Genomic DNA, 14,849 nt, shown 5'->3' with positions numbered 1-14,849 from the left:
CATTTGACTAACACAGAAAATGACTTATTATGGTCAAGTTTAGGCTATTTAGAGATCTCATGATTCTGGTTTGTAATTGTTAGCAAATCACGGACACACGAGCATATGGAATCTTACAGAGCAAAAGATATCAATGAAAACTGAATGAAACACTTAAGTGATAAAGGTTTAATACTTCAATATCTTTGAAATAGAAAAAGTGAAGAGCCATTCATCTCTTTGACATGAATAACAATCAGGCTTTGTGGAGTTAAGTTCACTAACATTCCTCATTCTAACATTAACTGCAGTGTTCTCTAACTCTTCAACTATACAAACTCTGCAAATCCTGCTTTACTGCTCTACAAAATTGTGAAAACAAGTTTCTGTCTCAGTTCCTCAAACGAGAAGTAAGGTCAATGAAGACGTCCTCTATCACGAACAAAATCCACTAAGGGTCGTGATGGCACCGGACACCACTGTCAGGCAAGCCAACCATAAATACTTAATTAAATTCTCGTTTAAATAATTGTGAAAACTATGATTTTCCTTCAATTTGGCTAGTTAAAGATAATCCTTGCAAAATAAATAAAAGAATGTTTAGAAGTTAATATAGAATAATAATCATCCCAGAACCCAGTGTCACAAGTGCATGAGCAGTTACTAGGAAATAATGTAATACAACAACTGTCCGGAATATAAATTGGACAGAAAAGAAAATACAGTACAATACTCTGAAGGAGACTCTGCTGGCTGCGGGTCGTCTCGAGAGGTGCAGCTCACCTAAGTCTCCGTATCAACCATGCCGCTGTGCCCAACTAGGCCACTAGACATACATGTGCCTGTGCAACAAAAATGCACAGCAAGTGTAGTATGAGTACAAAAACAACGTGTACCCAGTAAGTATCCCGTCTAACCTCGAAAAAGTAGAGATGAGAGGTCGACTTCGACACTTACTAGTGGTCCAATAATAATATATTAATAATGCGAATAATCATGGATTTATAAGAATTTTTCAATTGCAATGAATTATTCAATCAATATATGATATTGAATGGAACCTTAGAAATAAAACATTTCATCGCTTCAATTTCTTTTGAAGTAGAAAAATGTCTTCTTAATCAAGAGACAAAGGTAATACATCTCGATTCTTTATGGAGCTAAATTCATTAGTCTACCTAGTTAGAGAGTGGTACATCTCCTCATTCTAATATCAAATTACTGTTTCTTTTAACTGTACACTCTGGAGATCCTACTTTACAAAATTGAGTAGCAAAATCTGGTGACTGGTTGATTTCCTTCTCACTTCCTCAAGCGAGATGTAAGATTAATGAACGAGTCCTCAGTGCAGGGAATTGTCACACCACCCATTGGATGGTCAAAGCCAAATTCTTCTTTAGCTTGACTAAGCAAGTCTTGAAATACAGGTTGACTCAAGAATGATATAGGGATTACGAATCTCTTCTTCTGCTTCTCCCCGACATACATAACAAAGTGACCCTTGGGAATATCTCCATATGTGGAAGACTTCTTGATCATTCGAGGTATACGAATAGCCATGATTTTTTAGTCTTAGTATATAAATGAGAAAAGAAAGAAAGACTATGTACCAAAGACTTCAAGAGCAGAGAAAGTTTAGAATACTTTCAAGTTTTGCTGAGAGATGTGGTGGCAAACACCTCTTTGAATGTGTTTATATAGGCAATATTGGCAACTCAAAGAACACAGCTGATATGTGTTGAATAGGAATTTGACAATGGCATTGTAGTATCACATGCTTTTGCCTTCAAAGTATAATAAATTTAGGCTCTATATTAGTTCAAGAACAACATGCTCTACCTTCTTTGTCAACTTGAGCAAGGCATCCTTTATGGTGGAATTTTTAAATGAAAAATGGAAGCTTGAGCTTATTTATGCCTGGACCATTCGGATAAAGCATAATCCTGGAAACAGAAAATGTCATCATTTACTGTCAAAAACAACAAATTAACATTAGGCCTTAGCTCAAGGACAACATGCCCTACCTTCTCTTATATCATAACAGGAAATTCTCTCTAGATATGAGACGTATGAAACAATATCTTACATCCTAACAGGAAATTCTCAAGTTTGTTAAATAAGAACAAAGAAGAAAAAACAGATCAAAATGTCGATCTGCTGTAAGGTTATACACTGAAAAGCACGCAAATTAGTTACTCTAGATGAAGGATGGTTAACTTGAATAAAGAGATCATCCTTTTATATGTAAGATTATAAACGTCATACATCTAGCTGTGACTTGAAAATCAGAAATTCATTTGAGCACATTGTTAACTAGTGATTTACAAATATCGTAGAAAAGCAAAGCTCTTTTGCTTTCCTAACTTCACATTTTAATAGGAAGCCGTTGAGAAAGCATGCTAGTGTTTATCACATTATTTATTATTTGACTAACACAGTAAAGGGGCTAATTGTGGTCAAGTTTAGGCTATTTAGACATCATCTGATTCTGGTCCGTAATTGTTAGCAAACCAGGGGACTTGAGTATATGGAATCACAAGTACAAGAAATACCAATGCTAAGTGAATGGAACCATCAAGTGGAAAAAGTTCAGTACTTCATTATCTTTGAAGTAGAAAAAAGTAAAAGAGTCATTCATCTCTTTGACATGAATAACAATCAGGCATTACAGACTTAAGTTCACTAACATTCTCATTCTAACATTAACTACAACCTTCTCTAACTCTTTAACTATACAAACTGTGCCAATCCTGCTTTACTGCTATACAAAATTGTGAAAACAAGTTTCTGTCTCAGTTCCTCAGACGAGAAGTAAGGTCAATAAAGACGTCCTCTCTGCAGGGAATTGTGAGACCGCCCATTGGATGATCAAAACCAAATTCTTCCTCAGCTTGACTAAGCAAGTCTTGAAATAAAGGTTGGTTCAAGAATGATATGGGAATCACAAATCTCTTCTTTTGCTTCTCCCCAACATACACAGCAAAATATCCCTTGGGAACATCTTCAGATGTGGAAGACTTCTTGATCACACGAGGCATACGAATAGCCATGATTCTTTTAGCTTTAGTATAGACGAGGAAAGAAAAACTGAAATGCTAAAGACCTCTAAAGCAGAGAAAGCTTTGAATACTTTTAAGTTTTGCTGAGAGTCGTGGCTGTAGACACCTTCCTGAAAGGTGTTTATATAGGACAATGGCAGCTCATATTATCCTGTTAATCTGTGGTGAAGAGTAATTCTGTGGGTACCAGCTGAAGACAATAGCACCTGAAGTAACATGGTTTTGCCTTTCAACTCATTGCCAAAGTATTGATGGCTCTAGGTCACACTGGTTCAAGACAATAGGACCTACCTTTAACTTGGTGTTCTGGTATGCATTTATTCCTTAAAAATATAGATTTATCCATCACCACATACCAATAGAACAAAAGGAAGTGGGATGTTGCTGCAGGTTCTTCCAAACATGGCCCTGAACTTAATCCAATAAATGTGGCTAATNAACTCATTGCCAAAGTATTGATGGCTCTAGGTCACACTGGTTCAAGACAATAGGACCTACCTTTAACTTGGTGTTCTGGTATGCATTTATTCCTTAAAAATATAGATTTATCCATCACCACATACCAATAGAACAAAAGGAAGTGGGATGGTGCTGCAGGTTCTTCCAAACATGGCCCTGAACTTAATCCAATAAATGTGGCTAATAATCTTAACTCTTGGATAAAATTTATGAGTTGAGGTCTCAGAAATCCTAGACAAAATTATGCTGACAGCTTGGCATGTGGGCACTGTTAACTTGTGTTGCAGCTTGCCAGGAGCTCCTAAAGTAAAAAATGATTCTTTAAGTAGCTCTCTATCTATGAGAATTGGATTAACTATAAACATCTGAACTTGAACCAAAGGAACTATATCTGATATGTCCTGCATACGAAATACTAATCCTATATCGTGACAAAAAGTTCTGAAGTTTTGTCAAATAAGAACAACTAAGACCAGTGTTCGAGCTTGTACATTGATCTAGTGGGCTAAACATTACTCCAGATGAAGGATAAATTACTTGAATAAAGAGACTCATCTTTGTAAATTTGATTAACTATATTTTTCCGGCTATGACTTAACAATCATGAAATGCGTTGAACTTGTCAACATGTTTTAATTAATTGTTTGGGATTTTGTAGGAAGAAATAGCCATATCACCTTCTTCTATACAATTTATTAGGAAGACATAGTCCAAACATGTAACTTTTATCTCCAGTTACATGGACTCATCTGCAGGAACTTTCTGATACGACGTGTGCATAATTATCCAGCAGCAGCATTTTGCTAATTTTAATCGTATTTTGAAGAATCCACTCTAAATACCAATGCATCAAAACGGATGAAGTATCTTTGTAACATGAATTTCTTCACGTCGTTTAGTTTTTCTATTGCATTTAGTTGGTGTTCTTGGTTCCCAAAAGCTGCAGCCCTTGTACATGTTGAGCTGGAGTCGTCAGAGAATGTTAACAGCAGCGTAGTTGCATATAACAGTTCGATTCTATTCATCCTTTGTCTAACATGAAAAAGTACAGATTTCGGCCACTTTAGACTTAATTCTGGCTCATAAATGGTTAACACACGAGGCTTGAGCACAAATATTCTATGCGATGTATTATGGAAACATAAGGAGAGAATATTTCGATACTACAAAATGGAACCATCAATTAAAAAAGGTTCAATACTTCAATTTCTTTGAAGTAGAAAAAAAACAAGTCATTACTGACATGGAGTAACAGTCAGTCTTTTTGGAGCTAAAGTTCACTAATCTACCTAGTCAGATAGTGGCAATTCTCTTCATTCTAGCATCAAAAATTGTGTTCTTTTTACAGAATGTATCCTGCTTTTCTACTCTACAAATTGTGAAAGCAAATTTCTTTATCAGTTCCTTAAACGAGAAGTGAGGTCGATGAAGACATCCTCAGTGCAGGCAATTGTGAGACCACCCATTGGATGATCGAAACCAAATTCTTCCTCAGCTTGACAGAGCAATTCGTGAATAAAGGTTGGCACAAGAATGATATGGGGATCACAAATATTTTCTTCTGCTCTTCCCCAACATATACAACAAAATATCCCTTGGGAACATCTCCAGATGTGGAAGACTTCTTGATCACACGAGGCATACGAATAGCCATGGTTGTTTGGTTCAATATAGCAAAGAACGAAAAGAAAAACTATTAAGACTTCATTTCCAGAAAAAGCTTTGAGTACATTAAAGTTTTGCTGAGAGCTGTGATGGACATAAAAAGCTTTGTCCTCTTTGAATGTGTTTATATAAGCCAACTAGCAACTCAAAGAATCCTGCTGACAGTGAAGAGTTATTTCGTGGGCACCCCCGGAAGCAGTGGCGGAGCCACATTGAACCAAGGGGTGTCAAGCGACACCCCTTCGCCAGAAAATTACACTATATTGCTAGATTATTTTATTTTATTTTATGTATATTTACTATACGTTGACTCCCCTTTATTTTTTGGTGTATCTAATTATTTATATTTTGACACCCCTTGATGAAAATTCTGGCTCCGTCACTGCCCGGAAGACAATAGCATCTGAAGTAACATGGTTTTGCCTTCCAACTAATTGTCAAAGTATTCATATCTTTAGTCTATATTAGATCAAGACATCAGGCCCTACCTTTTGTCTGAAGTTGGAACATAGCATTCATCACAATCTAATTGCCAAATACGAGATGTAACCTAGTTGTGATTAGTCACTTCCAAATATACACCTACTCGTTTCTTGTCACCGACAAGATGGAATAACCATAACAAGTTAAAAACATACCAATAGGACATAGGAAAGTGGGATGTTTCACTTGTTTCTAGCTCGATCATGAACCTAATCCAGAATATTTGGCTACTCTCATAACATCTATTAAAAATATCACAATTCTTAGTGGATTTGATATACAAAAATTCTATTATGAGGTAGACTTTGGAGAAAGAACTTATATGGTACAAAAATCTTTTGTTGAAGTATTTAAAACACATATAGTTATGGGTATGGATTCAATAACATACAAACAAGCAACTTTAGTTACTTCTGGGTAGCCACTATTTTAGGGAACCATGGAGTAAATACAGATGTACCAATTGATACTTTTAAAAATAAGTTGACCAAGATAAATACAAGTTTTGTTTCTGATATCATAAGTCGTCTAATGTGATGCTTTAATTAACTTTGCAGATCAGAATTATCCCAAGTTATTCAGCTGATAGAGAGAACTTCTAATAAATCAAGCCAGATGTTGTTCTAAAAAGAGCAGAGAACGCAAAATGTCTGTCGAGTGTGATATTTTAATGTCATTCTTTCATATTTTCAAACTCATGTTGCAGATATAAAGTTTTATTTATTGTCATTGCCAAAGATAATTCAGTGTTCAGGATAAGGTCACAGATATAAGGTGTCTTCTTCAGAAGCTCCGATTTTCATGTTATGGATAAATGGAGTCATGTAAAATCTCTTTACAAAATTTCATTCAATCGGGTTCTACAGTTGCAGCTAACAGTATCCCCCTCTATCTAATTATCAGTGATATCATATATAAATGATGTGTCTTTTCCTAACTCTTCTAATGTACAAATTGGAGTCCAGGTTAGTTCTTTACAAAACTGTGAAAGGAAAGGCCTCAGATCCTACACAAGCTAGAAGTAAGATCAATGAACACATCCTCGCTACAGGGAATCGTGAGACCACCCATTGGATGATCAAATCCAAATTCTTCCTCAGCTTGGCTAAGCAAGTCTTGAAATGCCGGTTGACTCAAGAATGATAATGGGATCACAAATCTCTTCTTTTGCTTCTCCCCAACATAAACAGCAAAATGACCCTTTGGAACATCTCCAGCGGTAGAAGACTTCTTGATTATACGAGGCATACGGATAGCCATGGTTGTTTAGTTCAAAACAGATGAGCAAATAAGGAAGGGAATAAGTAGTAATGACCCTGAAAGCAGGGAAAAGCTTTTTATAGTTGCAAGTTTTGCTGAGAGCTGTTATGCTAAATCCTTCTTTGTATGTGTTTATATAGGCCAATGACAAGTTATAAAATCCTACCTATGTGCATAGGCATTCTGTGGACACCGGCTAAAGACAATAGCACCTGAAGTATCACATGGTTTTGTCTTCCAACTCATTGTCATACTATTTATACATTGAGACTAGTCTAAAAGCAGAAGGTCCCACTGATGTTCACAACAAAGAACATATGGAAACCTCATCTTCTTGAAAAATGGTATAGTTGGTTCCAAGTGGTGCTGCAGTTGAAGACTTTGAGAGTACTTGCAAAATGGTCAAATTAGGATGATTATTATTGGATGTAATAGAGAATTGGATAAAGATGGAATATTTCTCCAGTTCCATTTATCAATAAGAAGGTTTCTGGTCAAAGAAGAACAAAACCAACCAGTGTCTACTTGTGTTGTGCCACTGCTGAGCATGGGTGGACCTCAGCACTAATTTTGTAGGAAACAACCTAGAGAAGAATGTAGAAGCTTAAGTTTAATCTGATGCGCAATTTATGATAATAGAGTGGTACTATCCACAAGAACGACATTGTACCTTAAATTTGTCAATAAAATCAGTAGACGTGCTGCACCTCGAATTGATTAGATTATATAAATCCAACAAGAAGTTGACTTTGAATAGCACTTTACTAGGAATCTAAATTCCAATAGCATACTTAACATTCTAAGTATTTATGAACAGCCAGAGCTAAGGCCTGTATGGTTCTAGGCAGGGGCGGAGCTCATGGCGAAGCCAGGAATTTCATTTAGGGTGTTCAAACTTGAAATAAGTAAAAAAATGGCCGATAAAGTGTGTTAAATATATGTTATATACCATTAAAATTTAATATTTTACCTATATATACATTGTAATATTTCGACGAAGGGTGATCAGTTGAGCACCCTTAGGGCTATGTACCTTCGCCCCTGGCGGAGCTAGCCTTTGAGTTACGGGTTCAGCCGAACCCTAACTTTGGTCCAAACTTTGTATATGTCTTAAGAAATCAATTAGATATGTACAAATTGTTAATTTAGAACTCAGTTACTTAAAAAGATTAGAATCTCGAACCCATAAGCTTTAAATCGCGGCTCCTCGTCTGGTACTAGGGACAAAGACCTCAAAGTTACAGTAAAACTAAAAGAGTTGGACAGGGGAGAAAACAGCCTCTGAATGCTCAGTGAAAATAATTCATAAGGTACCTCGAGAACAACAAGCTTCTTAGTGGGCACTGGACAGAGGGCCTAATTTATCCTCTGGCTATAATTCCAAATGATAATCTTAGCAACTACACAAATGCGTCAACTCTAACAGTTCACGTGAAGAGTAGAACCAACAAAAAGCAGCAAGCTGAGAAATTGATTTAGGCAAGTACATGACTATTTCAATTCTTTGATGATTTTATAATCAAAACTTCTAAATGTTTGGTACTTTGGTCCTAGCATTGGGCGGTTTATTTGTTATACGGTATCAGAAGACAGAGCTGTAAAACAGAAGAGCAACTCACAAGATGCACGGGCTGGTAATGAATATCAGCATGGATATGAAATCTTCTTCGCCAATGCAAGGCCCCCACTCACATCTAATCTCAGGATAGCTTGACAGGAAGTGTTCTTCACAGGAATTTCATCGAACAACACAGCTTCATTCTTCGTAAACAATTTCTTGGCATAGTAATCAACCAAAGCAGAGGACATATACACACGATTTCCGTAAAAAGGCGTAATTCAATTGACCAAAGTTGATATTTTGAAGACAAGAAGAAGACTTCAGAGATACACAAGGTGTAAGGCACCAAGTGATCACCATCTGAATGCATTAGTAAACCCGTTCTCCTCTGGTAAATTACTCTGACCTAACTAAAGTCTTGGATTAAATTATGATATTGTTTCATAACCTCCTCCACCCGCACCTCCAAAAATTTCAAAAAGCAAAACATCCAAATTTATCCCACAAATCAGGCAATATTTCAAGGAATTTAATTTATACACAGCGCATAGCATAAATATTTTGTGCACTATCAGCGCAGTTTAACATATGATCATAGGCGCATGCAAGAAAAGAAGCGATGTTCATATTTTGATATTTGCCTATAAATACGCATGCCTTTCCTCTATTGTACATCATCCCTCAACTTCTTTTTTTCTCTCCAATTAATAAAGAGTTATTCTTTGTGTGGCCATGGAGTAGGCAAAATTTGCCGAACCACGTAAATCTTATCTTGTCTTGTGTAAACTATTGCTTTTCTTTTTTTAAATATTTTTCCCTTGTATTAGTCTGATACGCTTTCCAACAACTGGTATCAGAGCACAGACACTGTAATTCTGGTAGAAAGTACGATATTGGTGCAGGTACTATTCACAAGAATAGTGTGATACTATTGATTATCAATACGTACTGTCAATAGTGTTAGTATTGTTCACCAATAGTGATTGTTGTCTACCTTATGCGGTTGGGACATTTTTCTTACACGGAGTAGTATGTGCGATTACTATTCACACGCACTATTCACATAAATTTTTTTGTGAAAAATGGCATTGGAAGAAGGGAATGTTAAGATTGGCAAGTTCAATGGCAAAGATTTTGGATTCTGGAAATGCAAATAGAGGATTATTTGTACCAGAAAAATCACACTTGCCTCTAACCGGGGTGAAACCAGAGAATATGGCCAAAGCAGATTGGGATATATTAGATCGCCAAGCTCTTGGTGTGATTCGTATGACGCTAACACGAAATGTAGCCTTTAACATCATTAACGAGAAGACCACTACAGGCTTGATGAATGCGTTATCAAATATGTACGAGAAGCCATCTGTTTCAAATAAAGTCTATTTGATGCGTCGATTGTTCAACATCTTAAAGATGACAGAAGGTGGATTTGTTATGGAACATATCAATGAGTTTAATGTAATATTAACTTAGTTGAGTTCTGTTAATATAATATTTGATGACGAAGTCAGGGTGTTGATTCTACTATTATCTCTACCGGAGAGTTGGTTTGCAACAGTAAGAATCAAGTGATTCTCCAGGATCTGCTTTTAATATCGAAAGTAGAGGTCGAAGCAATCAAAGAGGACAAAGTCATGGTCGTGGCAGATCAAGTCAAGGAGAAAGGGCAATCCAAAAATCACAAAGACATTACTTGTTGGAATTGCGATAAAAAAAGGTCACTACAGTAGTCAGTGTAGAGAACCAAAGAAGAAGGATGAAAATTCAGCAAATGTAATTGCTGAACAAGTCGGTGATGCGCTAATTTGTTGTGCAGACAGTCCAGTCGAATCTTGAAGTTTGGACTCGGGTGCATCCTTTCACTCTACCTCATGCAAAGAATTATTGCATAATTATGTTGCTAGAAAATTTGGGAAGGTTTATCTAGCTGGAAAATCTTTAGATATTGTCGGGAAAGGTGAAGTTCATATAAAGACTTTGCAATGGACGCTATGAAAATTGCAAAATGTCCGACATGTTCCTAGCCTCAAGAAAAATTTGATATCCATGGGTCAAGATTGACAGTGAAGGATATACAACAGTATTCGGCAACGGATCGTGGAAGATAACCAAAGGAAATTTGGTTGTGGCACGAGGCTTCAAGAAAGGAACACTGTATGCAACCGCAATACAGAGAGATACTATAGCAATAATTGATCATGATCGTGATACAACATTGTGGCTCCGGAGGCTCGGGCATATGAGTGAGAAGGTAATGTTGTTGTTGGCATCCAAAGAAAAGTTGTCAAACCTCAAACATGTTGAATTAGGTTTGTGCGAAGATTGCATTTATGGGAAACAAAAGAGAGTTAGTTTCTCAAAGGCGGGAAGGACACCAAAGAAAGAGAAGCTGGGACTAGTGCATACGGATGTGTGGGGACCAACTCCTGTAACTTCTCTGGGAGACTCACGCTATTATGTCAACTTCATTGATGATTTCACGAGAAAGGTATGTGTTTATTTTCTGAAAAAATAAATATGACGTGTTTGTTACTTTTGAAAGATGGAAAGCTGAACTTGAAAATCAGACAAGCCTAAAGTTAAAATGTTTGAAGTCTGACAATGGAGGAGAGTACGATAGTCAAGAGTTCAAACCATTCTGCTATGAGAATGGGATCAGAATGATCAAGACAGTCCCTGGAACACCGGAACAAAATGGCGTTGTAGAAATATTATATAAAAAGGTATGGTAAAAAATAAAATATGATTATTTAATAATATAATATGGAAGGGCAAGATGAGAGAAAAAAAAATAACAGGTTGTTTGGGTTGTTACCTGTTGTTGTATCGTATTGTTACTTTAAATACAATGTTTGTTTTGATTGTTACTAAAATTATATTGTATCGTATCGTTAAATCCGTCGTTACGAAATGATGAAAAGTGCCACTTTATGAAACGGACGATTTGATGTGGTCGCGTCGTTTTCTTATTTTTTTCTCTCATCTTGCCCTCTTTTATTATTAAAAAAAATCGTATTTTATCCTTTACCCTACCTTTTTTTATAATAATATTATACCTTACCTTACTTTTCTTTTGATAATATTCCAAGTTTATTCTTCGTATTGTTGGTGCATAATATCATGAACGACGGGAAACAATACAATCTATCCAAACATTGTATACAATAAGACGATAGAGTACGATACAATACAAAACATTATGAAACGATACATAACAACCATCCAAACAGGCTGTAAGGAAACAATGCAACCACACCAAATCGGTCGTTCCATAAAGTGACACTTTTCGTCGTTACGTAACAACGGATTTAACGATAGATACACTGCTGAACACAGCAAACTCTATCTTATATATTGGCGAAGTGGATAAGCTGAATTTTTCAGCACCGCAAGATAAATTTATTTAGAATGTATTTAGTGAGAGAAAAGAATGTAGTATCTGTATTATTTAAATTAGTCTTTCGAGTCAAAAAGCGCCAATCTTTGTGGTGCTAAGCTTTACATAGCTTCTAATTAACCAACTATACAAGATGGATATCCTACTTTGATGTACAAAATTGTGAGATTTAAAAAGGAAAAATGATCTCAACCAATAAACTTAAATCCTAAACTGGGAAGTTATGCCAATGAAGATGTCCTCTGTGCAGGGAATTGTGACACCACCCATTGGATGATCAAAGCCAAATTCTTCTTCAGCTTGACTAAGCAAGTCTTGAAATGAAGGTTGGCTCAAGAATGATAACGGAATCACAAATCTCTTCTTTTGCTTCTGCCCAACATAAACAGCAAAATGGCCCTTTGGAACATCTCCAGCTGTAGAAGACTTCTTGATTATACGAGGCATACGGATAGCCATGATCTTTTATTTAAGATGGCAAATATTGCAATTGTTATTGGGTTATGAAAGCAAGGAAAGCTTTGAGTAGTTCTCTAGTTTGTAGTGGTGTGGAACTTCTCAAAACATGTTTATATAAGCAAATGGAAAGTCATAAAATCTGATGATTTTGTGGTGAAGAGCCATTTGGGTGGGCCAACAGTGAAAGACATGTCAATAACCACATGGCCTGCCTTCCAACTAATTGACATGATTGATTACTTTAGCTCATATAAGTTCAAGAACAATAGGTCCTGCATTTTTCTCATACATGGAACAAAGGATTTCTTAGAAATAAATATGATGTGGTGCCATATGATGATTTACAGGACCAAAACATACCCCAGATGCCCATTATGTGTCCATTTATATAAGAACTATAAGAGAAAACTAGGCAATCATATGCAAGATTTCACTGGCGGAGAGGCATTCGTTGCACTGTTGATTGACAATAGCAGATGAAGTATCACATGGTTTTGTTTTCCAACTCATTGTCAAATACATATACCCATTGCTGCCCTACTGTTTTTCATGAAAAGATCAGGATCTTTAGAAATCAACTTGATAGCGTTGAGTAATTGTCTTAATAAATTTCTCTTGACCTTGATCCAAAAAATCCCAATAATAGGTGGTGAAAGATGGTTTGGTTGATGCCTATGAAAGACAGTAGCATATGAAGGATCATATGACTTTGCCTTATATATATGTCCTTGTGCTGTACTGATGATTTCAGACCATTTTGGTGAATAGTAGATGGTCCTACTTTCATGACAATATATAGTGGGAAAAGGCTCCTCAATTAAGGTGAGGTGAAGGAATGAATGATTTAGTTATTGACCTCCTTGGACTAAAAGATGCCCCGATACTTTATGTCCAGCAGCTTGAGTAGGTCCTCAAGTCGAAAATGACTGTATAATGGCTCTCTGGTATAATTTGATCAACAACGAAAATCAGAATATGAAACATTATCTTATTCCTGACAGAAAATTCTTGAGTTTTTGTTAAATAGGGAGATAAAAAAGAAAAACAAGCTCAGATGTGCGTCTGCTGTAAGGTTTTTAGATCGAAAGCTTGTGAATCAGTGGAATGGAGGGTAAAAACATTGATATAATACATTAGCTACTCCAGATGAAGGATATTGACTTGAATAAAGAGACTCATCCTTCTATAAATCGAATTAACTACATATATTCACCTGTGACTTAAAAGCCAGAAATGCATTTCGTACACATTGTTAATCGCCTTTGTAAGTAGAAAAACACGGGACTTGAGCATATGGAATCATAAGTAAAAGAAATACCAATGCTAACTGGATGTGGAACCATAAAGGGGAAAAAGTTCAATACTTCATTATCTTTGAAGTAGAAAAAAGTAAAAGTCATTCATCTCTTTGGCATGAATAACAAAACAGGCTTTGTGGGGTTAAGTTCACTAAAATTCCTCATTCTAATTACAGTTTTCTCTAACTCTTCAACTATACAGATTGTGCAGATCCTGCTTTAGTGCTCTATAAAATTGTTAAAGCAAGTTTTCGTGTCAGTTCCTCAAACGAGAAGTAAGGTCGATGAAGATGTCCTCTCTGCAGGGAATTGTGAGACCGCCCATTGGATGATCAAAGCCAAATTCTTCCTCAGCTTGACTGAGCAAATCTTGAAATAAGGGTTGGCTCAAGAATGATATGGGGATCACAAACCTCTTCTTCTGCTCCTCCCCAACGTACACCGCGAAATAACCCTTGGGAACATCTCCAGATGTGGAGGACTTCTTGATTATACGAGGCATACGAATAGCCATGATTCTTTTAGCTTTAGTATATAGACAAGGGAAGAAAGAATGAACTACTAAAGACCTCAAAAATTGCAGATAAAGCTTTGAATACTTGTAAGTTTTGCTGAGAGCTGTGGTGGTAAAGACTTCCTTGAATGTGTTTATATAGGATATGGCAACTAAGAGAATCATGTTAATCAGTGGTGAAGAGTAATTCTGTGGGTACCAGCTGAAGACAATAGCACCTAAAGTAACATGGTTTTGCCTATCAACTCATTGCCAAAGTATTGATGACTCTAGGTCGCATTGGTTCAAGAAAATAGGCCCTACCTTTAACTTGGTGTTCTGGTATGCATTTGTTCTTTAAAAATATGGATTTATCCATCACCACATACCAATAGAACAAAGGGAAGTGGGATGTTCCTGCAGGTTCTTCCAAACATGGCCCTGAACTTAATCCAATAAATGTGGCTAATAATCTTAACTCTTGGATAAAATTTATGAGTGGAGGTCTCAAAAATGCTAGACAAATTAATGCTGACAGCTTTGCATGTGGCCACTGTTAACTTGTGTTGGAGCCTGCGAGGAGTGTAAGATTTTCCTACGTATATTGGTGGCCCAATAAGTTTAAGGCCCATAATTAATATTTAATTAATGAGCAAATTTCATCCATCCGATCGGTTACTTGATGGACGTACCGGATTAACTGAGAACCTCTATAAATTGGTCCTCTCCCCACCCG

The 14,849-nt window shown here is 36.4% G+C and overlaps 4 protein-coding genes across 4 annotated transcripts; all 4 read right to left on the bottom strand.

Annotated features, from left to right (window-relative positions):
• Positions 1–1,107: 1,107 nt before the first annotated feature.
• LOC109243533 (auxin-responsive protein SAUR21-like) lies at positions 1,108–1,564 on the bottom strand. Its single transcript, XM_019410477.1, has one exon. The coding sequence runs from the start codon at positions 1,537–1,539 to the stop codon at positions 1,282–1,284; it is 258 nt and encodes an 85-aa protein (XP_019266022.1). The 5' UTR covers positions 1,540–1,564; the 3' UTR covers positions 1,108–1,281.
• A 994-nt stretch (positions 1,565–2,558) lies between these two features.
• Positions 2,559–3,251, bottom strand: LOC109243530 (auxin-induced protein 15A-like). The gene has a single exon (XM_019410474.1). It carries the CDS (start codon positions 3,027–3,029, stop codon positions 2,772–2,774), a length of 258 nt encoding a protein of 85 aa, XP_019266019.1. The 5' UTR covers positions 3,030–3,251; the 3' UTR covers positions 2,559–2,771.
• Positions 3,252–11,889: 8,638 nt separating this feature from the next.
• On the bottom strand, positions 11,890–12,406 carry LOC109243531 (auxin-induced protein 15A-like). The gene has a single exon (XM_019410475.1). The coding sequence runs from the start codon at positions 12,320–12,322 to the stop codon at positions 12,065–12,067; it is 258 nt and encodes an 85-aa protein (XP_019266020.1). The 5' UTR covers positions 12,323–12,406; the 3' UTR covers positions 11,890–12,064.
• A 1,250-nt stretch (positions 12,407–13,656) lies between these two features.
• Positions 13,657–14,286, bottom strand: LOC109243528 (auxin-induced protein 15A-like). The gene has a single exon (XM_019410472.1). It carries the CDS (start codon positions 14,132–14,134, stop codon positions 13,877–13,879), a length of 258 nt encoding a protein of 85 aa, XP_019266017.1. The 5' UTR covers positions 14,135–14,286; the 3' UTR covers positions 13,657–13,876.
• Between the last annotated feature and the right edge of the window lie 563 nt (positions 14,287–14,849).

This window comes from Nicotiana attenuata, unplaced genomic scaffold (genome assembly GCF_001879085.1).
Source record: "Nicotiana attenuata strain UT unplaced genomic scaffold, NIATTr2, whole genome shotgun sequence".
Lineage (NCBI taxonomy): Eukaryota > Viridiplantae > Streptophyta > Magnoliopsida > Solanales > Solanaceae > Nicotiana > Nicotiana attenuata.
This window is presented reverse-complemented; position numbering and strand designations above follow the sequence as displayed.

Excerpts from the sequence above, each read along its gene's own strand:
- LOC109243533 (XM_019410477.1), bottom strand. The coding sequence starts at position 1,539 with ATGGCTATTCGTATACCTCGAATGATCAAGAAGTCTTCCACATATGGA.
- LOC109243530 (XM_019410474.1), bottom strand. The coding sequence starts at position 3,029 with ATGGCTATTCGTATGCCTCGTGTGATCAAGAAGTCTTCCACATCTGAA.
- LOC109243531 (XM_019410475.1), bottom strand. The coding sequence starts at position 12,322 with ATGGCTATCCGTATGCCTCGTATAATCAAGAAGTCTTCTACAGCTGGA.
- LOC109243528 (XM_019410472.1), bottom strand. The coding sequence starts at position 14,134 with ATGGCTATTCGTATGCCTCGTATAATCAAGAAGTCCTCCACATCTGGA.